Genomic DNA, 26,965 nt, shown 5'->3' with positions numbered 1-26,965 from the left:
TTTTGCTGCTGCTGCTGCTTTTGCTCTCTGTGCTATCTCCAGGATTTTTCCAAGAAGCCTTCCTCTTGGACACCTGTTCCCGTGGCGCGCGCTCGCTCCGCTGTTGTTCCAGCACCATTACGCATTACGTCTGGGTGAGTTTTTATTGACTGTCTTGATCTATTCTGTTTTTCGTGTGTTACTATTACACTGAAGATTACCACCTTTTTGTCAGACAGTCACTCACCCAGCGTTCCCTTTTGTTTGTTCCCTCTGGGATAATATTTTTGGGACTTTTCATCTCCCTCTGTGTGTTGCTCACACCGAAGATATTATTTCACATTTGGATTGTTTTTGGACTTCACTACTGTGTGTATATTACACGAAGTTATTCACTTGGGACTGTGTTTGGAATTTTGCTCACTGTGTGTATTACACGAAGAGATTCACTTGGGATTTGTTTTGGAATTGTGCTCACTGTGTTTAATTACACGAAGATTAGTTCACCCTGTTCTCCTGCTCGTTCAACCTGCACTGTTGTTGACTCGTTCCCTCTCTCCCTCTCTCGGTCTCGCAACACATCGGAGATTCTGCCGAGAGAATTCTGCAGAGCGGTTCTGACGTCATCATCTGCTATTCCCAAACTACCACCACGGGAGAAGCTGCAGAGCAGCAGAACTTTTGCCCCCTGGCCTATGTACCTGTCTTGTTGACTTGCCTATCCTGTACTCTTTATATTTAGTATTCAAATAAACAAGCCCTTGTATTTGGCAACTCTGAATTCCTACTCTCTTGTGTCGTGCGTTTGGGGTCGGTGTCAAACCATAACAATAATGACATCACACAATAGTCTAATGATTAGTATTAGACTCTAATCCTAATGAGATATTCCTCTAAATATTTACATTTAGTCATTTAGCTGACACTTTTATCCAAAGCGACTTACAAGTTCTGTACGACAAGTCATCAGGAAGGGTACAACTCTATCAGCTGAGTAACAATGTTCATCAAAGTGTTGCGTGTTACAGTGTAGGTTAGTTTATTAGGACAAGTGCATGACAGTAAGGTTAGTTAGGGTTAGATTATTTTATTATTATTATATATATATATTTTCATTATTTCAGATAGGCTAATGGTTGAAGAAGTGCGTCTTTAGTCGATGGCGAAAGATTGGACGGGTTTCAGCTGTCCTAACTGGGGTGGGTAGTTCATTCCACCATTGTGGGGCAAGGACTAAGAATAGGCGGCTTCTCTTTGATGACCCTCCCGGAGCTCGGATAGGAGTAGGTCTGAGGCGGCCAGAAGATGCAGAGCGTAGGGGTCTTGAGGGTGTGTAGTTAGAGACCATTGACCGGAGGTAGGCGGGAGCGGTTCCCTTTGCCGCACGGTATGCTAGGTCGAGGGCCTTGAAGCGGATACGTGCAGCAATGGGGAGCCAGTGCAGGTCCCTAAGAAGTGGGGTGACATGGGCCGACTTCGGTAGGTTTGAGATCAGGCGGGCCGCTGCCTTCTGAATGAGTTGAAGAGGCTTGGTGGCAGTGGCCGGGAGGCCAGCGAGCAGTGCGTTGCAGTAGTCGAGGCGGGAGATGACTGTTGATTGGACGAGGAGTTGGGTGCAGGGCTTGCCATTATCTTTTGGCTCACTAGCCACTGTGGCTAGTGGTTTTCCAAAGTCACTAGCCACTCAGCATTTTTACCAGCCAAAAATCACCACACAAAATAATCTTTTCATCAATACGTTCCCATTTTATAGCGTGATGATGAATAGGTTTAAAATCAAAATGCATATGATCGGTATTCGGTATCATGTTCCACCATGAATGCATGAAAGGGGGGGGGGCGGGGACGTTGTTTCTGATTATTGATTACCAATAACGGCATTCGTTATTGTAGCATCATACACTGATGTGTCATGATGTCATGTATGTTGTGTATGTCATAAATGTCACTATAAATTGAAAATGGGGGACCCTGATGTAAACAAGACAAACGTCTTTCTCTGGTCTGCATCCCCTTAACAATTGTGTGTATTGAGCCGTACTGTATTGTACCCATTCTGCAATCTGTTAAATAAAGTTTTCATTCATTCATCGGCTGGTTGGCTATGCTAACAAGGCCTGATCAGCATGAAATCATTCTTACCTGTGGCCGGTTGGATCCCAAAAAGGATTTCCCAGTTATTGATCGCCATCAATCGATATGTCCATTGGCTGATGCTATATTCCTTTACTGCATACTGAATTCGGCGTCGCAAAAGGTATTCCATGCGATTTGATGAAGGTATAGCTTCACGCTAACAGAATAAGTAGGCCTGAATGAAAAAAATTTACTTTCTGGTCTGAAAACAAGGAGTACTCCATTCTCGAGACAGCACCACTACCAGGATCTGGCTGGTAATGCACTTTTCCGAATTGTTGTGGGAGTTGTAGTATTATGTAGTATCACTTGGATTGACTTAATTATTGCAGATGCCTTTTGTAGACTACAATGTTTTTTTTTCATAGAAAAAAAGTCACCGGCCACTGTGGCCGGTAGAATGACAGAGTTACCGGCCACAGCCGAATTCTACCAGCATTTGGCCGGTGGTCAGGTGTTAATGTCAAGCCCTGGTTGGGTGGCTTCTTTTGTCAGGAAGGCGCGGATCCTTCTGACATTGCTCAGGAGGAATCTGCAGGTTCTGGTTGTCGCTGCGATGTGAGCAGAGAAGTTCAACTGGTCGTCGAGGACAACACCAAGGTTCTTGGCGGTCAGGGACGCGGTCACAGCTGCATTCTCGACTGTGATGGAAAGGTCGTCAGGGGGGAGGATTTGGCCGGCAGGTGGAGCAATTCTGTTTTGCTTAGGTTCAGTTTGAGGTGGTTGGTCGTCATCCAGGCGGAGATGTCGGACAGACAGGCAGAGATCTGCTCAGAGACGTGGATATCTGAGGGAGGGAAGGAGAGGAAGAGTTGAGTATCATCGGCATAACAATGATATGAAAAGCCATGAGACGTGATAATGTTACCCAGTTATTTAGTGTAGAGGGAGAAGAGAAGGGGTCCTAGGACCGAGCCCTGGGGGACACCCGTCCGCAGGGGGCGGGTGGCCGACAGGGTCCCTCTCCATGACACTTGGTAGGAGCGGTCATTGAGGTATGATGTCAGCCATGTCAGCACAGAGCCAGCCACTCCTATTACTGCGAGGGCCGCGAGGAGGATCTGATGGTTGACTGTGTCGAAGGCTGCAGATAGATCTAGGAGAATCAGGAGACAGAGGAGAGGCCTTTCGCTTTTGCTAAGTGAAGTGCCTCTGTGACCGCAATGAGGGCCGTTTCTGTGGAGTGGCCAGTCCGGAAGCCAGACTGATTAGGGTCTAGACTCTAGGAGGTCATTCTGTAAGAGATAAGCAGTAAGTTGGTTGGATACAGCACGTTCAAGTGTTTTAGAAAGGAAGGAGAGAAGAGAGACAGGACGATAGTTGCCTATGACGGTGGGGTTCAGGGTTGGTTTTTTTACGAGGGGCGTGACTCTGGCTTGTTTTAGGGAGGTGGGGTAAATATGACTTTGAAAACTGTGGGGAGGTGGGGTAAATATGACTTTGAAAACGGACACAATTTCAGGAAAAAAGAGTAAAAAAAACACGGTTTCGGGGGCCCCCATAGCTCTCAGGTGATAACTCAAACCCTATAGCCATGACACCAGAAGACATGATGCTGTTGACTAGGCGGCCCAGGACACATTTGCGTACACACAACAACAGGATGTGGCCATACACGGCCCAGACCACCTCCGAATGTGTCCTGAGCAATCGGATCTCTCAAAAGCGTCCTCAATGCATCTTGGATGTGTTCCCACCTGTACTTAGAGCCCAGATGGGATCTTACTGCCAGGTATTGACTAACAGGACTCTGTCTTCTCTTTACCTGGTTCTTGCACACAGGCCTGGAAATCACAGCAGAGAGCTTCATGGAGCGCCTGGACAATGGCTTCCTGTTATGCCAGCTGGCTGAGACACTACAGGAGAAGTTCCGACAGAACAATGGAGACCTGCTTGTCCATGGCAACAACAGAAAGGTACTAATCCAACCCTCAGGACCACTGTGGTGGTGGCAACATGGTAAATCTGGGAGCCAGTAACCATTTCATGGACTATCTTCCAAAAGGATCATGGTGGTTTGATGGTAATTTCAGTTTTACCATGGTATCGGCCATTGTATAAATATCATGGTAAAAGTTATGTATCACCATGGTACCACTTCTGTACCTAAATAATACCATGGTATAATCTCATTCAAACCATAATGACAATGGTAATATTATGGTATTTCCATAATTTTTCGGTCGCTACCATCATCATAGTGAACCGAGAATTATGGAAATACCATTATAATTATTTGGAAAGGCCATGCTAAATTTTCACAAGGATTTCCATGCACTAACTTCCAGTTTTAGTAATTTGGCAGGAAACGGTGTCAAATGGAAATCATTTAGATGCCAAATTAGCCCGTTTACATTGATCGGCTGTCATATCGTTGCACTGGATTGTTTTCATAATCCCTCTATAGAATCAGAAAAGGAATGTGAAACTTGATATCATGTTGAACTGACTACAGCCCACCCCTCCATCTAGATATAACAGACTGCTGCTGTGAGAGATGACAACCATTCTGAACAATTTACCACGTATTCCTCCAATGTTTTCTTTTTCCTTTCAATTTCAGAAAAGTCTTTGACGTTTGTCTTTCTCAGTGAAAGTGCTTACAAAGTAAATTTTGTGTAGGCACTGTAGCCAGTAGCCTTTATGAATATTCCATTTGTACTTTCAATATACTTTTTAAAAGTACATAGTCATGCCTTCCTTAGTTCCATGTTGTGAAGCTGAATTGCCACATGCATGGTTCCTTCAAGCTATTATCCTTGTGGTGGAACCAGACTCATCAAGCATGTTCGTAGACAGATCTTCATTTAATAGTGAAGCACATAATACGAAGTACATGTAGGTTAACTGAGCCTGGCTGAGAGGAGTGCTCTCATCCTGGCCAGCTAGGAGACAGTGAAGGAGAGAAGGGGACACTGAGAGGAGTGCTCTCATCCTGGCCAGCTAGGAGACAGTGAAGGAGAGAAGGGGACACTGAGAGGAGTGCTCTCATCATGGCCAGCTAGGAGACACTGAAGGAGAGAAGGGGACACTGATCTTAAGAGTAGAGAGGTTTGGGGGCTTTAGCCCCTTGGCTCTCATCAAGGTGTGAGATTTAAGCTATTGAACGAAGAATGGCATTCCTAAATGAAGAGTTGTTGTTCAGCTCTGTGTTACCAGTAATACCTCTGCCATTCAGTTCTCACTCTCCACACAACTTCACATTCTGCAGAAACACAGCAAATCTTCCTATTGGCCCAGACTCCAGACGTTCCCCCTGCTGGCTGGATACAATTGATCAAATATGCTGATCAAAGACTAGAGGTGTTTTTAACCTCAGATGAAATATAATAAACCCATTATGGTGACTCTGAGAAGAACGGAACCCCGAAGACCTAACTAAATATAGTGAAGAAAAGTAGAAGAGAGGAGAGCTGCCTGGAAACACAGTGAAAACTGTTTGTGCAAAAAGAAAATGCCTGGGGGGTGCTCTTAGAGGAGAATAAATCCAAGAAGACAAGGAGAAACCATGCACTCAACCAGCATACAGTTAAAATGTCTTTATTAAATTGGCATGTTCAAAACGGAACAGTTAAAAAAGCTCTGTTCTCAACATGCCAATTTAATAAAGGCATTTTAACTGTGTACTGGTTGAGTGCCTTGGTTTCTGCTTTTCTTCATAGTTAGTGTAGTTTCTAAGTAAACTGCTGAGCAGTAGAGTGTAGATTATGTACCTACTTTGACTGAGAAAAGTCGTTGGTCTCTTGTGTATCACGTTTGGATTTCCCTGCAAGCAGTGTTGGAAAGTAACCAAGTATTACCTAGTACTGTACCTAAAGTAAAGTATTTTAATTTGAGGGAACTTTGTACTTTTACTCCACTACTTTTAAAAGGGACATGTTGTACTTTTTACTCTACTGCATTCATCTGAACCCATCGGTTACTAGTTACTTCAGTGCAGTGAAAACATGGCAAAAATTAACAATGTATTTTCAAATTAGAAGCCTGTCAACGTCAAGTAGAAATTTGAATGGAGGACTTTTACTTTTACCAGAGTAATATTTTATCTCTGTATTTCTAAATACTGTATTTACTAAAGTAAAGTAACTGTGTACCTTTTCCACCACTGCCTGCAAGCCTAGAATCTAATTTGTTGATTGGGTTTGTCAACTCAGCAGTGACCTCTGTTTTGCTGTGAGCTCAGCGGTTCCAGAAAGCTGTCAACAAACAGTTTGTGGAGCCAATGTCAGGAGAGAATGGACACAATCCAAACGAAAACCCAAGTGGTGCAAGGACAAAATAATGCCGGGGTGCAAGCTAACTTTGAGTGAAGGTTTGATTAATTATAAACGTTAAAGGGATATTCCACTCAAATCACTCTGTTTCTTACATTGATTGATGAATGAAAATTGTATTAACAGATTGCAGAATGGGTACAATACAGTACTGCTCAATACACACAATTGTTAAGGGGATGCAGACCAGAGAAAGACTTTCGTCTTGTTTAGATCAGGGTCCCCCATTTTCAATTCATAACATTTATGACATACACGACATAGGCTACAGATATACAGTACTGTTACATCCAGACATTTATGACATACAAGATATACAAATATACAGTACTGTTTATTTACAGACAGAGTTTCTAAAAGAGAATATATACATTTGAGGGGGAGGGTGGTGGGGGCGGGGCGGGGGGCGGTTGGACATTTACCAGGGCCAGTTTCGAATTGTGGCCTCCCGTAGGTGCTTTTTTTAGAGCGGTTTCATCAAGGTATTCGTATTGGGCAGCAGTGGAATGTTTGCCTCCGGAGTGCCTGAATATCACCATGACTCAAAACTGTGTTTTCATATCTTCAGGGTATTTAGCTTTGTAGTCAAAGTCAAATCTTTCTAAGCTTTCTAAGATATATTGCCAAACGTTTTAATGTGTCCAAGTTCCTAGAGCTATAGCTTTAATACTGATTTAATAGTGATTGAATCACTAAGCTGTTGGAAAAAGAGGAAGGGGAGCAATGGACTCTTTTGTTGGCTCTTCAGTGAGAGCCGTTGATGTTTGCACTGGGACTTTACTCTACTGCCGATGGTGGGTCTCCTGATCCCAGTGTGAGTGACTGTAGCAGCACAGATGTGTGGAAATACTTGAGGTCAATGGCCGTGGGACTGGGGAGGATCTACTGAGATAGAAGAGCCTATTGATCTAGGAGGCCAAGAGAGAGGGAACACAGAAACCCTCAGACAGAGACAGGAGCCTCTGAGAAAATGGGGTGAGGCTGTTTGTTCTTTTGTTTGGAGGTTGAGAATAGTCTTCTGTGATAACTGTAGCATGCGGCGTCTGACCCATCGTAGCATTGTTCATTTTTGGGTCATGTTTGTTAAACTGACATCAGAGCTGCTTTAAGGTGTTTAACAGGACTGGTGATTTATCACTTCCTTTCCCTATTGGATTTGCTTGCAGCTCTCATTAAGCACTTACAGTAACATTTAATGGAGCATAACACATTGGGGCTTGTTCTCCATGCTTGATACACGTCAGCTCAGGCTATTCCCACTTTACACGTTACACAATAACTATTCCATGTAGCGCCATCTTAGTCAAACCAGCCATACGGTCCTCGCTCCACAATGGTGGAATGAACTTCCTACCAGTCAGGACAGCCAAAACCCGCCCAATTTTCCGCCATTGACTAAAAACACACTTATTCAATCAATATCTGGAATTTAAAAAGGAAAGCTACTAACCTTCGTACTGTCTTTTACTATTATGCACTTTGCTACTAAGTAATCTACTGTGCCTATATTACTAACTACTATGGTAATATGTCTATACTACTAGACACTGTTTGACGAACAATATTACTTATCCTTAGCTGCCAGAGTTGTGGATAAAAGTGTCAGTGAAATGACATGTAAATATAAATGTGAATATTGTGAAATATGTGTTAAACTCGTCTTCAGTGTGTCTTCTTCAGTGTGTCTTCAGTATGTCTTCAGTGTGTCTTCAGTATGTTTTCAGTGTATCTTTAGTGTGTCTTCAGTATGTCTTCAGTGTATCTTTAGTGTGTCTTCTGTATGTCTTCAGTGTATCTTTAGTGTTTCTTCAGTATGTCTTCAGTGTGTCTTCAGTGTGTCTTCTGTGTATCTTTAGTGTGTCTTCAGTATGTCTTCAGTGTATCTTTAGTGTGTCTTCAGTATGTCTTCAGTGTATCTTTAGTGTGTCTTCAGTATGTCTTCAGTGTGTCTTCAGTGTGTCTTCTGTGTATCTTTAGTGTGTCTTCAGTATGTCTTCAGTGTATCTTTAGTGTGTCTTCTGTATGTCTTCAGTGTGTCTTCAGTATGTCTTCAGTGTATCTTTAGAGTGTCTTCAGTATGTCTTCAGTGTATCTTTAGTGTGTCTTCTGTATGTCTTCAGTGTATTTTTTTTTTATCCACTTTTTCTCCCATTTTCTATATTTTCTCCCATCCCAATTTCGTATCATCCAATTCAACCCTCCCCTGTCACGAACGCTGTTTCTTGCCTCCCACAAGCCGGCTGCAATGTGGACTAAGTCATACATAGCACAAGTCCCATCCGGTACTTGAGGTAACAGCAGTCGCATCTTTTCACCTGCGCAGCTCGATCTCTCAGTGGCGAGGAGTAACGCGTGGGAGGCTCACGCTGCCCCCGACACTTCCTGATTCTACTGCGCAGGCGCACCAACCGACCTGTAGGAGTCGCTGTCCACAACGCCCGATCCCCACCCATCAGTTTCCCACCCCCTAATACGGCCAATGTGTAGTACGGACAACCAGCTAAACTGAAAGCAAATGTGGAGTGCTGGGCTCGAACAGGCAAGCCCAGCGTCTCCAGATTTCATGGCAAGTGCCTTGCCCACTACGCCACGTAGCCGCCCTTCTTCAGTGTATCTTTAGTGTGTCTTCAGTATGTCTTCAGTGTATCTTTAGTGTGTCTTCACTGTGTCTTCAGTGTGTCTTCAGTGTATCTTTAGTGTGTCTTCACTGTGTCTTCACTGTCTCTTCAGTGCGTCTTCAGTGTGTCTTCAGTGTGCCTTCAGTATGTCTTCAGTATGTCTTCACTGTGCCTTCAGTGTCTCTTCAGTGCGTCTTCAGTGTGTCTTCAGTGTGTCTTCAGTGTGCCTTCAGTATGTCTTCACTGTGCCTTCAGTATGTCTTCACTGTGCCTTCAGTGTGTCTTCAGTGTGTCTTCAGTGTATCTTCAGTGTATCTTCAGTATGTCTTCAGTATGTCTTCACTGTCTCTTCAGTGTGTCTTCAGTGTATCTTCAGTTGGTCTTCAGTGTGCCTTCAGTGTATCTTAAGTTGGTCTTCAGTGTGCCTTCAGTGTGTCTTCTTCAGTGTGTCTTCTGTGTGTCTTCAGTGTGTCTTCAGTGTGTCTTCTGTGTATCCTCACTGTCTCTTCAGTGCGTCTTCAGTGTGTCTTCAGTGTGCCTTCAGTATGTCTTCACTGTGCCTTTAGTGTGTCTTCAGTGTGTCTTCAGTGTGCCTTCAGTATGTCTTCACTGTGCCTTTAGTGTGTCTTCAGTGTGTCTTCAGTGTGCCTTCAGTATGTCTTCACTGTGCCTTCAGTATGTCTTCAGTATGTCTTCAGTGTGTCTTCAGTGTGTCTTCAGTGTGTCTTCAGTATGTCTTCAGTGTGTCTTCACCAGGGGTGCAGTCGTAATATCAGAACTGCCTGGACGCCACGTGCACGTGCATACATGTTCCCTCGCGTGTGCACAGACCAGCTCAAGCAAACCCCCCACAGGGCTTGTATTTTGGTCTTGCACTTCTCTTTCTTTGTTATGCTATGCAAAGACTAGGTGATAAGTGCCGGGTACTTGGCACACGGCGCGACAGTAGAGTGAAAGTTGTGCATTTTTGTGTGCGTGCACGTGCACATCCGTGCGCGCACTTCTGCTCAGCGAACTGCTAGGACGGCGTGGTACCGAGTGGTACCACCACTGCATCACTGGTCTTCACTGTGTCTTCAGTGTGTCTTCAGTGTATCTTCAGTGTGTCTTCAGTATGTCTTCAGTATGTCTTCACTGATTTAGACTACCACATGTCTCATCTGATGGTCTGGGGAGGGTCACACTACCTATGCGCCCCAGGCCAGTGCTTTTACCTCTAGGTGCCACGTATATTAAATTGTATTCTCTATTGCCATGTGCCAAGTTAAATTGGACTGGTAAACTGCTAGTCATGAAACAAGTTCTGACTGAATGCACCAATCTGTTGATATAACGCTTAAGTTCATGAGAATTATACACAAAAGCACCTTAAGTGACTTACACACCACACAAACACACTTATTACATGCACACACTGCTGCTACTTACACTGTAGAATTATATATATATATTTAATTTATCTGCAGTTTTTTACCTTATAAAAAATATGTACTTTGTATTGTATAGTTTGTATAGATTGTTGTGTATTGTGTTTACAAATCTACAGTTGAGGAGCCTGGAAAAACAATCATCTCACATTTTTCTGAATGCATTTACATTTAAAAAAGCTGTGACAATAAAATAATTTCTGAACTTCTGAGTTCTGAACTTTGAAACATTTTCTGGATGTGCACTCGGCTTAATAAGTTGAAACGTTCATGATCTTTTTGAGGGAAAGAGATTGTTTATATGTCTTCAAGCATAATACCTCCATATGTTTTCTTTTTTATTGCTGTCATTATTAGTTTCCATTCATTTCAATGCCTTCCAAAGCCTCCTATTCGTTTTATACAGCTCACAAACTTGTAAAAATGGATGTACTTTAACCAGCCTCTGCATCCACTAAAACAATTACATTACGCTAATTGTTCAATCGAAGGATGTGTGACAATTTGGCAACGTTTTCTCCCAGGAATGTGAGATAATTCAACAACAGAGAGGGTTCCAGAGAAGCCAGGAGAGCCTGGAAACAGAGGGAAAATCCCCACAAAAGACTACATATTTCCAGAATGACCTCATTGCACCTTTCTCTTAGCACAGACGCACATATCCTGTATAAAACCACAGCAAGGCACATAAATCTCTCTGAACAGCCCGTGTGGGGGGGCCGCTGCATATGAGCGTGTCATTTGATCCCACGTCGTAGCAGGCCTGGTAAAGTAGCCCTGGGTTTCTAACCAGCCATCTCCCATATTGATCTGTGAAAGGAAAAGGTCCTTCATCCCGGGTCGAAACCAGAGCCTTAACAGATGGGGAAGAAATTTGTACCGATAAAGGGGCGCGTGATTATGTGTTCTGGTGAAAATGCCTGGGGGGGGGGGGGACATCTACTCTGCACTCACATTGTTTAACCTGGTTGGTTTTCCCCTTGACGAGCCACCGTGGATTCCTGTTACAATACTCTCAAGAGTGAGAGTGAGATCTATTGATTATTGTAAATCCCATGATATCCTTGTCTTTTTACACATAAGGACTTCTGTCGATCTCTCTCCCCGTCTCCAGCAGTCCATTCCCAGCAAGAGGATACCGTGTCGGCAGAGCGCCCCCTCTGGCTCCTTCTTTGCCAGGGACAACACGGCCAACTTCCTGGCCTGGTGCCGTGAGGTTGGCGTCGGAGACACCTGTTTGTTTGAGTCCGAGGGTTTAGGTGAGTGTGTTTGTACTGTACGCGTTGGGTTTAGGTGAGTGTGTTTGTACTGTATGCGTTGGGTTTAGGTGAGTGTGTTTGTACTGTACTGTTAAAAGCCTATCATCGCTGCTTTATGATTTTACAGTATGTAACAGGGAGAGGGCCAAGAGGAGGACATACTGTCTAAATCAGTGGTTCTCAACCTTTTTTGGGTCAACGCCCCCCTATCCAGGTCCCATAACACCCCCTATCTACGTCCAGGTCCCATAACACCCCCCTATCTGATGTCCAGGTCCCATAACACCCCCCTATCTGACGTCCAGGTCCCATAACACCCCCCTATCTGACATCCAGGTCCCATAACACCCCCCTATCTGACGTCCAGGTCCCATAACACCCCCCTATCTGACGTCCAGGTCCCATAACACCCAATGGCAATTAAATCTTCGGCTCTCAATTATGATTATTTTCTGTTTATCATGGGTATCTATGATTACCAGCCATTAATGTTCCTATTTGGCTCAGTTTGTTGAGTCAATTAAGCCTGTCAGTGTCAAATGAAGGCTTCTAATAATGGGACCCAATAAAATCTTAATAAATAAATTAAACATCACAAAAAGTGACACAAAAGTTTCAAGTTCAAGTTTCAAGTTTCTTTAATAGTTGTCATACAGAAGTACAGAATACTTTCATACAAAATGCTTCTTACTGTTACGCTCCAGAGACTGTGCTAGACAAGATAGTATCAAATAACATAGTATAGCATGTAATTTAGAAGAAGAAAATGAGGTCACAGTGTTCGGTATAGACATATGTACAATGTTCTGAGTTACCATATAATATACAATACTATGCAGTGTACTAATGTACAGTACTGTATAGTGCAAAGCAGAAATGGGATGAGGTACAATTTAGGTACAATTTACAGTAAGGTGTACGAGTTGTAGTGCAATCCTTCATCAATAAATATAAAGTGTGGGGAGTGGGTGCTACAGTGTGTTTGTTTAAAGTGGGTGTGTGCTATAAAGTGTGTGGAGTGGGTGCTACAGTGTGTTTGTTTAAAGTGAGTGTGTGCGTGTGGATGTGTGTGCTATGTGCGTTTGGTGGTTGTTGTTGTGTAGTGTTCATTGTTCGTTTAGCAGCCTGATGGCCTGGGGATAGAAGCTTCTTCTGAGTCTTTCTGTGCTCGCCTTGAGACTCCGGTATCGCTTGCCTGACCGCAGCAGTTCAAAGAGGCAGTTGTTCGGGTGACTGGAGTCTTTAATGATTCTCTTAGCCTTGCCCTTGCAACGCTTGTTGTAAATGTTCTGGAGGGTGGGGAGCCCCCCTCCAATTGTGCGTTCGGCTGAACGTGTCACTCTTTGTAGTCTGCTTCGGTCTTGTGCAGTGCTATTCCCAAACCAGGAGGTGATGTTGCCAGTCAAGATGCTCTCTATTGTACATGAGTAGAAGTTCTTAAGGATCTTCTGACTGACTTGGAACTTCCTTAGGCGCCTGAGGAAGTAGAGGCGTTGTCGTGCCTTCTTCACAACACTGTCAATGTGTGTGGTCCATGTCAAGTCCTCGGATATGTAGGCTCCGAGGTACTTAAAGCTGTTGACTCTCTCAACCGGTGCCCCGTCGATGCTGAGGGGGCTGTAGTCCTTGACCCCCGACCTCCTGAAGTCCACAATCATCTCCTTTGTTTTGCTGACGTTCAGGGAGAGGCTGTTTTCCTGGCACCATCCCGCCAGGACCTTGACCTCTTCCAGGTAGGCCCTCTCGTCGTTGGCAGAGATCAGGCCCACCACCACTGTGTCGTCAGCAAATTTGATGATTGTATTGCTACTCCGCTGAGCCACACAGTCATGTGTGTACAGGGAGTAGAGGAGGGGACTCAGAACACAGCCCTGGGCGGCCCCTATGTTGAGGGTGATGGATGAGGAGGTGCAGTTGCCTGCTCTCACCACCTGGGGTCTGCCAGTCAGGAAGTCCAAGACCCACTGGCAGAGGTCATAGTTCAAGCCCAGGTCCCTGAGCTTGGCTATGAGTATGGAGGGGACTATGGTATTGAATGCCGAGCTGTAGTCGATGAATAGCATTCTCACATAGTTCCCCTGCCTCTTGTCCAGGTGTGATGCTGCTGTGTGCAGCACATGGGCTATGGCGTCCTCCGTGGACCTGTTGGGGCGGTATGCAAATTGCAGGGGGTCCATGTTGTGACACCTTGCCTGTTTCTGAAGTGGGATTTCTGCATGTAGGCTCCTCTCTGGTTCCAGTCAAGGTTCCTGATATTAAAACAATGATAAATAAATAAAATAAACTAGTGCCCCCTTTGAGCATCTCAACACCCTCCTTTCAGCAACTCTGCACCCAGACATAGACAGTCAGGGTCCCTTGCGGGCGGCTACGTGGCGTAGTGGGCAAGGAGCTCGCCACAAATGCGGAGACGCTGGGCTCGCCTGTTCGAGCCCAGCGCTCCACATTGCTTTCAGTTTAGCTGGTCGTTCATACTAATACACATTGGCCGTATTAGGGGGTGGGAAACTGATGGGTGGGGATCGGGCGTTGTGGACAGCGACTCCTACAGGTCGGTTGGTGCGCCTGCGCAGTAGAATCAGGAAGTGTCGGGGGCAGCGTGAGCCTCCCACGCGTTACTCCTCGCCACTGAGAGATCGAGCTGCGCAGGTGAAAAGATGCGACTGCTGTTACCTCAAGTACCGGAGGGGACTTGTGCTATGTATGACTTAGTCCACATTGCAGCCGGCTTGTGGGAGGCAAGAAACAGCGTTCATGACAGGGGAGGGTTGAATTGGATGATACGAAATTGGGATGGGAGAAAATATAGAAAATGGGAGAAAAAGTGGACCAAAAAAAAAAAGACAGTCAGGGTCCCTTGCATAGATTGGGCCATAAGTGTCAGGGAAGAAGACCTAAACCTGCTATTGTTTTTATCCGCATGAGTGGTGTTGTTGTCGTACTGGTAGAGGACAAGTCTGCGCCTCTCCATCACTGTCTCTATGCCCCCCGTGCCCCAGAGCACAGACTCATCAATTCTCATCTCTCGGCTTTGCCTCGACTCCCTGGGCCTCCACACAGTACACACAAGGACAGCAGGTCCCATGGTAGTTTGGCTTGACCTGCGATTGGTGCGCCTCGCTGCCGTTTGTTAACTGCTCAGAATGTCTCGAGCCAGATGAAGGGAGCGCAGACCGAAAGTAGGACAGTCCTATGTAGATGTTTCCCTCAGCACACAGTGTCAAGTTGTTTTCCCCCTGAACACTACTCACATACATGATGTAGATTCTGTGTTTTCTGATTTAATGTGAGCATTATCATCATGTTGATAGGCTATTTGTATGCAAATATACTTATTCTGTAGTGGGTTGACAAAGAAATTATTTTAAATTAAAGTTATATTTGTGTGTATAATGTGCAGGTTCTTCGTCTTGCTATGCAAATATGTTAGCCTTGTGTAATGTATTGTCTGTGAAAAAGCCTTGTCATGTACGACCCTGTTGGCAGCAGGAAGACAGATACTGTTCCTGCATTCCCCTGCTATCTGGCTATCAAAGACGCTAGAATGACTGGAATTCCATAACTACTAGAAAGGACATAACAGTCATTCTGACTGCTCACATATTACTGACATATAATTTCCATAATAAAAAGAAATTGTGGATTTGTTATGTTAGGATAGATTATAAGAAACATTAGGACAACTGCACAATTGTAAGGATTTTCATAGTTTATTAATGAATTCAGAACAGAATAACACAACCTGCTTACCATAAAAGGAAAAGGTGAGAATTAGCAAAAAATTTACTGATTCGTCTACGATACTATTTACTATTTATAGTGCAGATTATTATACACTATCTACTATTTATAGTACATATTGTATTATATCTACTATTTATAGTACAGATTATATTATATACTATCTACTATTTATAGTACATATTGTAGGTAGAAATGTTTTTGTTCTGTAACCACGTGGCTTTTATTTCACCAAAGCTATTGTGTTTCTAAATCATGAAATGTTCTAGTGTTAAGAAAAGTAGTTTGAAGCAGAGTAGTTTGAAACTGACCCATCTAAAACAGTTGTTTGGAGGATCGACATTTTAAACACTGCGTTTAGAAATAGTTTGTCATACAAAATGTATACGAAACCAAAACTGTGCATCAGAAAGCAAAGCGTGCCAGACCTCCTCTTCTTTCTTCCTCTCCTTCTCTCCTTCTCTCCTAGTCTACACAAGGTTTGCTATAATGTAGTTGATGTCATTCAGTAATGCATGGAGTAGTTCATGTATTGTCACTGTCTTAGCATGATGTTAGTCTGGGTAACACTTTGTCTTAAAGGAACACATCAACATTATGGGAAATGCGTTTAACGTCTTCTCCAGAGTCAGACAAGAAGATAGATACCAATTTCCTCTCTGTGTGTTCAGTAGAAAGCTATCCGGCTTCCAAATTAATGGACGCGGATACGGACCAGCTAGCCTCCTGGAGTTTTAAGCTAAGCTAGTGGTCTGTATCCGCTTCCATTAATTTGTGCTAAATTAGGCTCGCTTGCAGCTGGATAGCTTTCTCCTGAAGGCACAGAGAGGAAATTGGTATCCATCTTCTTGTCTGACTCTGGAGAAGACGGTATGCACACCATAATGTCGGAGTCTGGATAGTGCTGTTTTACATTTGATCTGTGATAGAGCTGCGTTGAAGGAGTTTGGTTTTGATGCATGCGGTCCATGAGCTTGTGGTTTTTCTATATGTATCATTTTATAATTCATGCCATATTATGTCATTAATTCATTTCATACCATTGCTATAATCACCAAACAACCGCTGCTTTTCTCTCATAACCACTGACTGAAGCTGTTCAGTGGCTTCTATGGACGTTTCCTGATCTCAGACATTACTTTCTCCCCGTAGTTCTTCATAAGGAGCCGCGAGAAGTGTGCCTCTGTCTTTTAGAGCTGGGAAGGATAGCATCTCGGTAATGTCCTGTTTTGTCATGTTTTTTACCCCCTTCATTCATAAAAGTGTATTCATGGTTATTTTGCACACTTGTTTTGATTAAAGGTGCTACAGATAACATTCAGCCACTAGATGTTGCATTAGAGCACCAGCATGTAATTTATCCAATGAGGTGCATTCCACATGGGGAAATGGGAAGTAGGGGGGGGGGGATACATGCATGCAACATGTAAACAACATTTTGGACCCACCAAATTATTTGTAATGATAAATTCATTCATCAAAATAATTTTTTGGGGAAAAGCAATATTTTTATTTTGCACCTTTCTGGATGTATTATTTTTTTTAAATGATAACTCTACATACAACTGTTATGCTATAGCACCTTTAATTTCCTTTGTCTGAGGAAATAAACCATTGTGATCTTTTTGAGTACTCCACTAATTGACTTATCTCAAGCTCTGACCTCAATTTAATTGGAGGATCAAGAAAATAGGGCGGGGCTTGAGATTGGTCCATTGGAATGCTCTGTCCTCTGTACTTCAGGTATAAGGTGGAGCCTCCAGGGCTCATAAAGCTGGAGAAGGAGATCGAGCAGGAAGAGAGGGCGCCTCTGCCTCCTCCGTCATCATCACCTCCTCCTCCGTCATCATCACCACCTCCTCCGTCATCATCACCACCTCCTCCATCATCACCTGCATCATCGTCGCCAACATCACCTCTTTCTCCATCCCCCTCTTCTCCAACCAAATCCACGTCTAGCAAGAAGAGCACGGGGAAGCTGTTGGACGACGCCGTAAGTCGTTGGTTCTCACTCAGACTCCTGCATCTTCTGGACTCAAAACGAAGGATCATAGTTGGGTTTTTTTTCATAAGAGAAAATTCAAGCAACTATAATATTGTCAAAAAGTCAAATCATTCTGAATATGGTGATTTGTAGCAATTAGTGACTGTCTCAAAAAAATCACTAGTGAGAATCAGTGAAATCATATTCATATCATATCAGTGAAATCATATTCATATCATATCAGTGAAATCATATTCATATCATATCAGTGAAATCATAGTCACATCATATCAGTGAAATCATATTCATAGGTTTCAATATATAAACTACTATGGTCCTGGAAGTGTTCCACAGATATCCCCAATTGCAGATGCGTGATTTCTTTTTCGTAGCCGCAGTTTGCGAACACGCTCTCTGATTGGCTAGCCCGCGTACAGTGAAGACCCTCTCTGATTGGTTTAGCTCCGAAGGGCTCTTCCGCCTTGTACATATATTCTCTGCTTCGAAGTGGTTATGCTTTGGCCCTCTTTCGAAGTGGGTTATGCTTAGAGTTTATCTTTAGAGCAGGGCGATGGACCACCAGCCCTGATTCCAAACTCTAAGCATAACCCACTTCGAAAGAGGGCCAAAGCATAACCACTTCAAAGCAGAGAATATATATGTACAAGGCGGACATTTCTATCCCAGAGCCCTTCGGAGCTAAACCAATGCTGTACACGGGCTAGCCAATCAGAGAGCGTCTTCGCTGGCCACCTATCTATAAGTCTGTCAGCAGTCAAGTGACCCACATGGTTGAGAAGTTCTCCAACCATCAACAACAATGTGTTTGATGTCTTGACTTGACTATCAGTGACATCATAACTGATATTTCTATCTCTTTTCAAAATGACAGAAAAGTGCCAGCCTGCCAGTCAACATGCCATAGAGCTACTTGATTATGGCAAAAATCATAATCACAATTATTTTGATTGATATTGAAATCATGATTATTAAACACGATGGCTCATCGACTTGAGAACATCATATGACGACAATCTACATTTGTTTTACCTTTCTTCTCAACTAAAGGCTGCCTCTCTGTCATCTTCTACAAGTTACCAAAGACTTTTCAAAATAACTGGAGAAACATGCAGCTCCTCACTCTCAACAGGAGCTGAGACTACTCTTTGGGCTTAGGGGGAGGGGCGGAGTGCACCGCTGTGAAGGAATGGTGCACTGCATTTACAACACAAAATGAGAGCAACGCGACATGCGGCACAATCATTGTTATATTTCGTATAGCATCGCGTCCCGCTCTGAGCCTTACGAGATACTCTATATCTCCTGTGATACCTAATGTATCTCCCACGAACAAAAAACACATGCACCCCACCTGTATGGGGCCCCGCCCCTTATGGTGGCACCGCCCATATAGCAGTGACTCTGGTCACCAAACACCCTTCCTCTATTTTCGTCCCAGCGTATTGGATGCTTGCACCATACGAGCTAGCGGAATGAAAAGATTAAGGAAGATTAATAATGTTGGAAGCTTACCGGAGGTTGCTGGCCCCTGGCATCTTCGACGCATGTTTTCGGCGACACGACGGGCCTGTGATGTTCCTCGTTTGATGACTGCACATCGAGGTTCAGCTGTACAAGGCTGGCTGTCGGGCCAGCTTGTACTCAGGTAGGCCCTGTGTCTTCAGGCATGGGTATTAGTGTTAGTAATGCTGGTTTGTGTTGTTAACACAACCTTGTTGTGTGTTGGCGCCAGGGGCAAGATGGTTTGGTGAACGTTCTCTGCAGGGAACGGTTTCCAAGCTGTCTTGGGCGTGCTGCTAAGACATCTAAAGCTATGCTAACATGCTATCGCTACTGCCGCATGCTATCACTACTGCTAATTGCTATGCTGTTTTAATGTCTCCGCCGTGAGATGTTGTCACTCTCCCGCCTCTTGCCCGGTTCATCAATGAAGGTCAGTCGGTAGCTGTTGTGGGGTTTTGAGTTCTATTTACCTTTTCGGGTAAATGGGTTGACAACGGGGTAGGTCGTGGCTAGGTTCTAGCCAGGTATTACCTTGTGTTCCGGCGGGGTTTGTTGAACGGTGTTCCCATCTGGGTTGGCGTCGGGTAGTGGGGCTATGGGTCCAGCCGACATGGTAAACATGTTGCGTGTCTGTGCACAGGCAATTGTTGTCTTGGGTTCCACATTGCCTGGCGTTAGGCTGCAGTAGTGTAAGGGCAGGGCCGCTTGGGAGAAATGTGAGGCCCTGTGCGTTTTTAGACGCGAGGCCCCCCATCTCCTGGGGCGGCCCTGTGTAGGGGGCTATTGTTTCATTTTGTCACTCTGCTATGAGAAGGTCTGTCTTGCTACAAGCTTTCTCTCCTCTCAAACCATTCATACTGACGGTCAATCGGTATACTGGGGGAGTAGTGCGGGGGGGGGGCTTTGTTTACCTTTTTTGGTAAATGGGCTAAACTAGGGCTGGTGTTCTGTTGTGAATATTTTGAATGAAGACGGGTCTGGTCCGTCTCCCCTTAAACTTTGTGTGTATGGGTTTGCTCATTCTACAGTTTTTGTGGTTTAGCTCTTTTATTCATTTAACCTTTTCATGGTCCACACCACAGTGGAGGGTGCTGTTTGCAATCACCACTGGTGCTCCATGTTAACGTCAGTCCTTTGTTTTTGATATATTGAAACAATGCCCCGCCCGGCCGACACCATGGGTCGGCCTGGCGAGTGGCTGGTGGGCTGTTAAGGCTTGTACCGCCACGGTATGGAATTGGCAACGATTAGAACTGTGTTCGAATTGGTGTTTTTTCTATTACAGAAATGGTGTCTGGTGGAGGGGCCTTGAGGGCCGGCCGACGTCGACACATCGCGCACGGTGTTGGTAAACCACTCCGTCGAGGATGTTGACGTTATTAGCTTTGACCCAGCCGCAAGCTATAACCGCTCAGGGTTCCCCTCTCCGCAGGGGATTTTGGTCTTCTGCTGGAGCGCGGGCGGTATTGTCCTAGGCCCTACACCGCCTCACACCGCGCAGCCAGAAGAAGAGAGAGCACGGCCTCGTCAGCGGCGATGACGGGGCCCTCGACAGGCGGCCATGTTTCCCCCGCCAGTGGTGCCCTGGTTGGAGAATCGACAGGGTATCGCGAGGCCGACAGTCTTGGCGGCCGAGGGATCGGCCATTTTGGGTGATTTCGGTGTTGGTAAACCACTCCGTCGTCATTTTGCCGCGAGCAGCCCGCTCCCCGTTCAAGCCTCTCTCTGGTACCCCCAGAAGCGGGGCTCTGAGCGTTCTCTTTTGGCTGCGGGCCGCGAACCTTCATTGAAGCGTATGCGGCCCCATTCTTCGCTTCTCATGGAGACAGGGGCTGACACCCAGTTGATGGCTGAGCCTGGGTCTGTCCGTGAGAATGTTGTGCTGTCAAGCGGCTCCCACACCTTGAACTGTGTTGGTTGAGCCTGGTGTTACGTCTGTCAACTTAAGTGTTGTCAGCAGGGGGGCTCGAAACCTTTTGAGGCACACAGTGCGGGCTTCCCCGGCCTCGCCTTCGCCAGGCCAGGTATCATGTTGGTGCTCCCACTCCTGGAATATTGGCAAGTGGTCGCAGCTCACATGGTTTGGGGTGGTAGTGATATCACTGCAGGGCTACGGTGTGTAGGAACCCATGGGGGCCTTACACCTTGCATGTCCGGCTGCAGAACAACTCCTTCAGCATGTTCTGGAGGGGTGTTCAGTGGGGGGGCTTTTTTGATCGGAAGCCCCCCGTATCAGACAGGCCCTTTTCTGTCGGGGTTCCCCCTTGGGTGCGATTGCCTCGTGGGTGGTGTCAGGGTCAGGTGTTCCGACACGGAACGCGCTCCTCGCACGATTCCAGGGTTGTCTTCGCACAGCGGGGGGGACCGGGCCAACTATCTACAGTTCCTGGCGGACCTGCGCCACGTGACGGCGGGTGCGTTGGGAGTGTCGTCACATATGACTACGGCAGTACCATATGTCGAGGTAGATGGAGAGAATGGTGAGGCGGGGACTTGTGTTTACACAACCCCACCCGTTTTCAGGTTTGGTACAGACCCTGTTGTCGGGGTCTCCAGCAGGGACAGCTCTGGTCGACGAGATCCAATCTCTGTGGACGAAGCAAGCCATCGTCGTGGCGTTCTCCTCCCGGTGTTCTCTGCCCGAGAAGTCGGGAGGGAGGGGTGTAAGACCCAGGCTGGACCTGTCCCATGGGAAGGTTCAGCATTTTTTGGATCGTCTCCTACCTGTTGAACACTGTCAGGTGGGGGTCTGGTTCTCCTCCATAGACCTGTAGGATGCGTATGCGCATCCCCGATCTTCCATCCTAGGGCTTACCTACGCTTCCTTTGCAGGGTTAGCGTATGAGTACCAGAGGCTGCCGTTCGGTTTTCTCTGGCTCCCCGCATCTTCACCAAGTGCGTGGAGGCCGCACTGGGGCCTCTGCGTCATCTGGGGTTACGGAGTGTTCTGCCCTGATGACGTTCTGGTCCTTCGCGGTCAAGGTGGATCGTCAGGTCTCGTACCAGGCAGGTCTCTACCAGCCTGGGGTTGCTGTAGACTGGATGTAGAGTATTCCTCTTCCCAGTCAACGGTTGGAGGGCTATGGGCATCCATCTCAGAGCGTGTTGTCAACACGCTCGGGAGGTTCCGTCCTAGGACGGTTACGGCGCTGTCTCATGCCGCGTTTTCACCGACGCCTCCCTCGCTGGTGACGCGTCGGGCCAACGCAGTAGGGGGCAGCTGGCAAACCATGCTGCCCGGTCTGCGCTACGTTCAATGTGTTGGTGTTGAAAGCGGTCCTTCTGGTCCACAAATGGTGTTGATCAGGACGGACGATACGACGTCAGTGTCGTGTATCGACAGACAGGGAGGAGTACGCTCCCCCTGTCTGCACCAGGCGGCGGGCGGCTGGCTATGGGCGTCCTCCATCTGCGCGGCCTAAGGGCTCCCCACATCCCCGGCAGGGAGAGTGTGGATGCAGGTGTACTGTCGCGGGGCGGCCCTCATCCTGACGGGTGAGGATTGCGTCTGGACATGGCCAGGCAGGTCTGGGACCGATGCCGTGCCGCCAGGGATTCTTCCCCATACATCTGTTAGGTCAGTTGTTGGGACGGGTACGTTGAGGGGCGCAGGTCCTTGATCCTGATGGTGTTACCATCTGGAATGCGCATGCTCCCTCCACTGTCGCGCTTACGCGGGCAGATGACGTATGTTCCAAGTGTGGTGTAAGGCGGGGGGCCAGGACTCAGTCTCCTGCCCCCTGGTTGCTGTCCTTAGTTACCTCCAGTCTCTCCTTGATAGACTGTCGGCTTCGACGGTGAGGGTATATGCAGCAGCTATATCCTCCTATCATGAGGGGTTTGAGGGGATGTCTTGTTCAGCCACCCTCTTGTGAAGCGTTTCCTGCTTGGCGCTCGACGCGTTAAGCCGGTGCAACGCTCCTTGGCTCCGACTTGGGATCTTCAATTGGTCCTCGGTCGGTTGTCCTTGGCCCCGTTTGAGCCGCTCGAGCGGGCGCCGTTGGGACAGCTGTCCTTCAGGACCGCGTTCCTTCTGGCTGTCACTTCCGCTAAACGCGTAGGTGAGCTCTGTGCTCTCTCGGTACGTCCAGAGTGCCTGTCTTTTCGGACCAATTGCGGTGTCACTCTGCGACCTAATCCTGCTTTCGTGCCTAAGAATATCCGGAGTTCCTTCCGCTCCCGGGATATTGTGGTTCAGGCGTTTCGTCCTCCTCCTCACACTGGTGAGTTAGATGCGGGCCTTCACCTGTCATGTCCAGTCCGTGCTTGGGGATTTACCTCAGCCGTACTCAGGATTTCAGGGTTACCGACCAGCTTTTTGTCTGTTACGGTGGGGCTCGTGCTGGTAAGGCACTGTCGGAGCAGCGCCTGTCCCATTGGTTGTGCGAGGGTGTTACCCTCTGCTACACGCTGGCTGGGCAGGATCCCCCTGGGGGCGTCAGGGCGCACTCCACTCGTGGGGTGACTGCCTCTGCCGCTCTCCTGGGTGGGGCCTCGGTGGAGGCCATCTGTGCTGCAGCTTCATGGTCCTCCCCGGGCTCCATTGTAAGGTTTTTCCTCATGGACATGACCGGGGGTTCTGTCTCCCAGGCGGTTCTGGGGTCTGTGGCCTTTCCTGCTTCCCGTCCTTTGGTCGGGTAGCAGGAGTGTATGGGTATGGGCCGCAGTGTGTTGAGTCACACGTGGTTCCGCCTGTACGGTGTGTTCAAGGGGTTCTGGCTCCCTCTTGTTCGCATTCAGGTGGAGTTGACTGCGCCCCCCCTTCGTTAGGAAGGATGGGGTGACAGGGCTCCCCGCACCCCTTGATGTGGGCTTACGGGTCCTCAGGGGGTACATCTGTCGGGTCTCGCGCCCGCTCTTCCCCATTATCTCGTAAGGCTCAGAGCGGGACGCGATGCTATACGAAATGTAACGATAGGTTATGTAGATAACCTAGTTATATTAGTATTGGCTAAGCGTCCCGCTCTGCGCGCCCTGAGTTCCCTCTTGAGGGGTCTTTTCCTGGGACGGGTTTTTTGGCGAGGAAGGGTGTTTGGTGACCAGAGTCACTGCTATATGGGCGGTGCCACCATAAGGGGCGGGGCCCCATACAGGTGGGGTGCATGTGTTTTTTGTTCGTGGGAGATACATTAGGTAACACAGGAGATATAGAGTATCTCGTAAGGCTCAGAGCGGGACGCTTAGCCAATACTAATATAACTAGGTTATCTACATAACCTATCGTTTTACCTTGATTATCTTGTTTTCATGATCGTGGGACGTCAAAACCGTAATTGGAATTGAAACTTCATTCATCGCCCAGCCCTAACGTGCCATGTATATTAAATATACTAGCATTTAAACAATGTGTACCTTTGTGTGTCTCAGGTAAAACACATTGCTGAGGACCCCCCCTGCAGGTGTCCACATATGTTTTGCGTGGAGAGGCATTCCCAGGGTCGATATCGTGTCGGGGAGAAGATGCTCTTCATCCGGGTGGGTACATTATCTTGACCTGCATACTCCTGCATACACAACAAGAGGCTAAGATGTCATCATCATCATCATCATCATCATCATCATCATCATCATCATCATCATCATCAGTGTTATACATTTTTCCACTGGATTAGCTTTTAAACATTTCATGGGAGGTGGATGAATATATATCTGGGGTAAATATGGATATTTTTCATGACCTATTTCATGATAGACTACAGCGTAACAAAAGGGGCGACTATTAACCCTTTCACTGCCACACTACCAAAGGGTTAACCCTTTCACTGCAACAATACAGCAGGTTTACCCTTTCACTGCCACACTACAGAAGGTTAACCATTTCTCTGCCACATGACAGTTAACCGTCTGTAGTGTGGTAGTGAAAGGTTAACCTTCTGTAGTGTGGTAGTGAAAGGGTTAATCCTCTGTTTCCGTGCGCAGGATAAGTGATGAGTCTGGATTTCAGCTGCTGACCCACTTTCACCCACTCTGTTGCTTATTGACTTTTCGGTCTGGGCCAGATATCCTCAAGTTGGTGTTTTATGAGGTTTCAGAAACAATGCCGTTTCTCATCTCGGTGCAAGAAACCCTCTCCACACAGAGCCTATTGAGGCTGCATTTGGCTGTATGTTGATATTTGGACTGGCCTTGGGATGAAAGTCCTCCATTGTCTAGCGAGAGAGAGACAGAGAGAGAGAGAGAAAGAGACATTGCTGTGAGGTCTCATTTACTGGTAATGGTATTCCAACAATGTCCAATCTCTCCAGCCATAACGTGGCTCACACATAGGTCTATAAAAAAGAAAAGAAAGTCTTCATGTTTCCAGATGGTTTGATGACCAAGTCACTATAACTTATACTATTTTACAGTGAAGGTTTCTTTCTATACCACATGTATTATCCACAATGTGCACGGTGTGACTCTACAGTGTTAGTCGAAGAAATAATGGCCTTCTCTGAATGGAAGGACAACGCGCTATGGGAGAATGATAAACGGAGGTACTAACTCAGATTAGCGAGGTAGCATTGGTACCCTTGGGATCCTGGTTACTTGGCAACCCCACAACCAGGATTCACACCTCTGGGGGATAAGGGATGTGCAGAGCGAGGTGAACACGCTCTAGGGTGTCCTCTGCTGTTTGCCCACTATATTACAGCTACTCGTTTTCAACCTGCTATACGGATTGGAGAAACAGCATCGTTTTTAAATGCATGAGCACAATAGAACGGCAAATTCCAAGATATAATAGGTCCTCCCGGGCAGATATGTTTTCCATTATTAAAAAGGAATGTTCTCAGATGTTCTAATTTATACAGGGTTCTTTGAATCCATTTTCAAAGGCAGAATTTTTCACGTGTTAGTTGCTCAGCAACCAAGGACAAATGGTGAGAAACTCAACATGGTTGTCTGTCGCTGTACAGTATATCGTCTCTACATTACACTTCATGCTCATGTTTGCCACACGGCGTACAGTAGGTGATAATATTCCGCCAGGTCAAAGCCAGCGTCGACCCCGCCTCCCTCTGTCTCTCAGCTGGTGCTCTTCCCTCGAGGGAAGATGCTTTAATTAAGAATCCGGAGAGAAGCTTTCCCCTTTTAACAGCTGCTTGCGGTGTGGAGGCGTGGGGCCGAGCCGCAGTCTGTGTTGGCAACCGCGGAGTGCGGGGCTGCAGCGGCACATAACAGGAATGTGAAGGACGGCTCTATCCGCGTCCCATGTAGGCAATCCATGGAGACGGGAGAGGCTGACCTTCGTAGCTCCCTTGAATAAATGAGATACTTGTACCTGCAGAGAAGGGGCAGAGTATAGCACCGTGGCTGTGAGAATTGCTGGTGTGTAGCGTAGCTCCGGGCGTCCGTCCTTCTCTGGGGCCACCGCGGAAGGAGTCTAGCTCCAGCAAAGGCCCTTGTTCCATAGCGCCATGATTGAAACCCGCCCTCTCTACCACACAGGCCCATTATGTCCCCAGTCACTGAGCCTGGGGGGCCTGGCGCTGGCGATTGGAAGCGCTGCCCTGCCAATGGCCCCTTGATTGATTCTTTTAAGAGGCTTATAAATGTTTTATGTTATGCTGCCGGGAGGCGGAGGGCTTCATATCTGGCCAGATCGCGGTGACAATCTGGTGAACCTGTCAACCTCTTACTTTCTCATTTGATTTACTGCCGAGTAGGGCGTCTTTCACAAGGTCTCCGGTACAATTACCTCTTTATTTATCCACAACCGCATCCCAATATCGCCTCGTCATGACATTACCTGTTTCCTATAGTTGTATTGCCGCGGGTGCCACGTACCGCTAAATCAGCTTGTTCCGTCGGAGATGTAATGGTGCGTTAATGAGGGGCATCTCTGATAAGAAAAATGCCTCTTCAGTGAGACAGATGGAGTGAGACGCGGAGCCTCTGAGGAATGAAAGTGTTGTGAGCTGCCAATGGGTGATAAATATGGCAGAGCCTTTTATTTCTTCTGCTATCCATTGGAGTGGGAGATGTTGCCATGGTAGCCAACCCTGAGAATGTACAGCATATAGCAGGCGGAAGAACACCG

At 46.6% G+C, this 26,965-nt stretch overlaps 1 protein-coding gene across 1 annotated transcript in view; it reads left to right on the top strand.

Annotated features, from left to right (window-relative positions):
* The window catches only part of gas2a (growth arrest-specific 2a), a 58,034-nt gene that overhangs the window by 29,054 nt on the left and 2,015 nt on the right, over positions 1-26,965 (top strand). The window contains exons 3-7 of the mRNA XM_084334727.1: positions 3,898-4,031; positions 11,549-11,693; positions 16,587-16,650; positions 17,178-17,427; positions 24,310-24,417. Of these exons, the coding sequence (XP_084190853.1) occupies positions 3,898-4,031; positions 11,549-11,693; positions 16,587-16,650; positions 17,178-17,427; positions 24,310-24,417 (701 nt within the window). The remainder of the gene's footprint in view (positions 1-3,897; positions 4,032-11,548; positions 11,694-16,586; positions 16,651-17,177; positions 17,428-24,309; positions 24,418-26,965) is intronic.

This window comes from Notolepis coatsorum (assembly GCF_963971535.1).
Source record: "Notolepis coatsorum genome assembly, chromosome: 18".
Lineage (NCBI taxonomy): Eukaryota > Metazoa > Chordata > Actinopteri > Aulopiformes > Paralepididae > Notolepis > Notolepis coatsorum.
The sequence above is the reverse complement of the archived record's forward strand: the minus strand, read 5'-3'. Positions and strand labels throughout refer to the sequence as shown.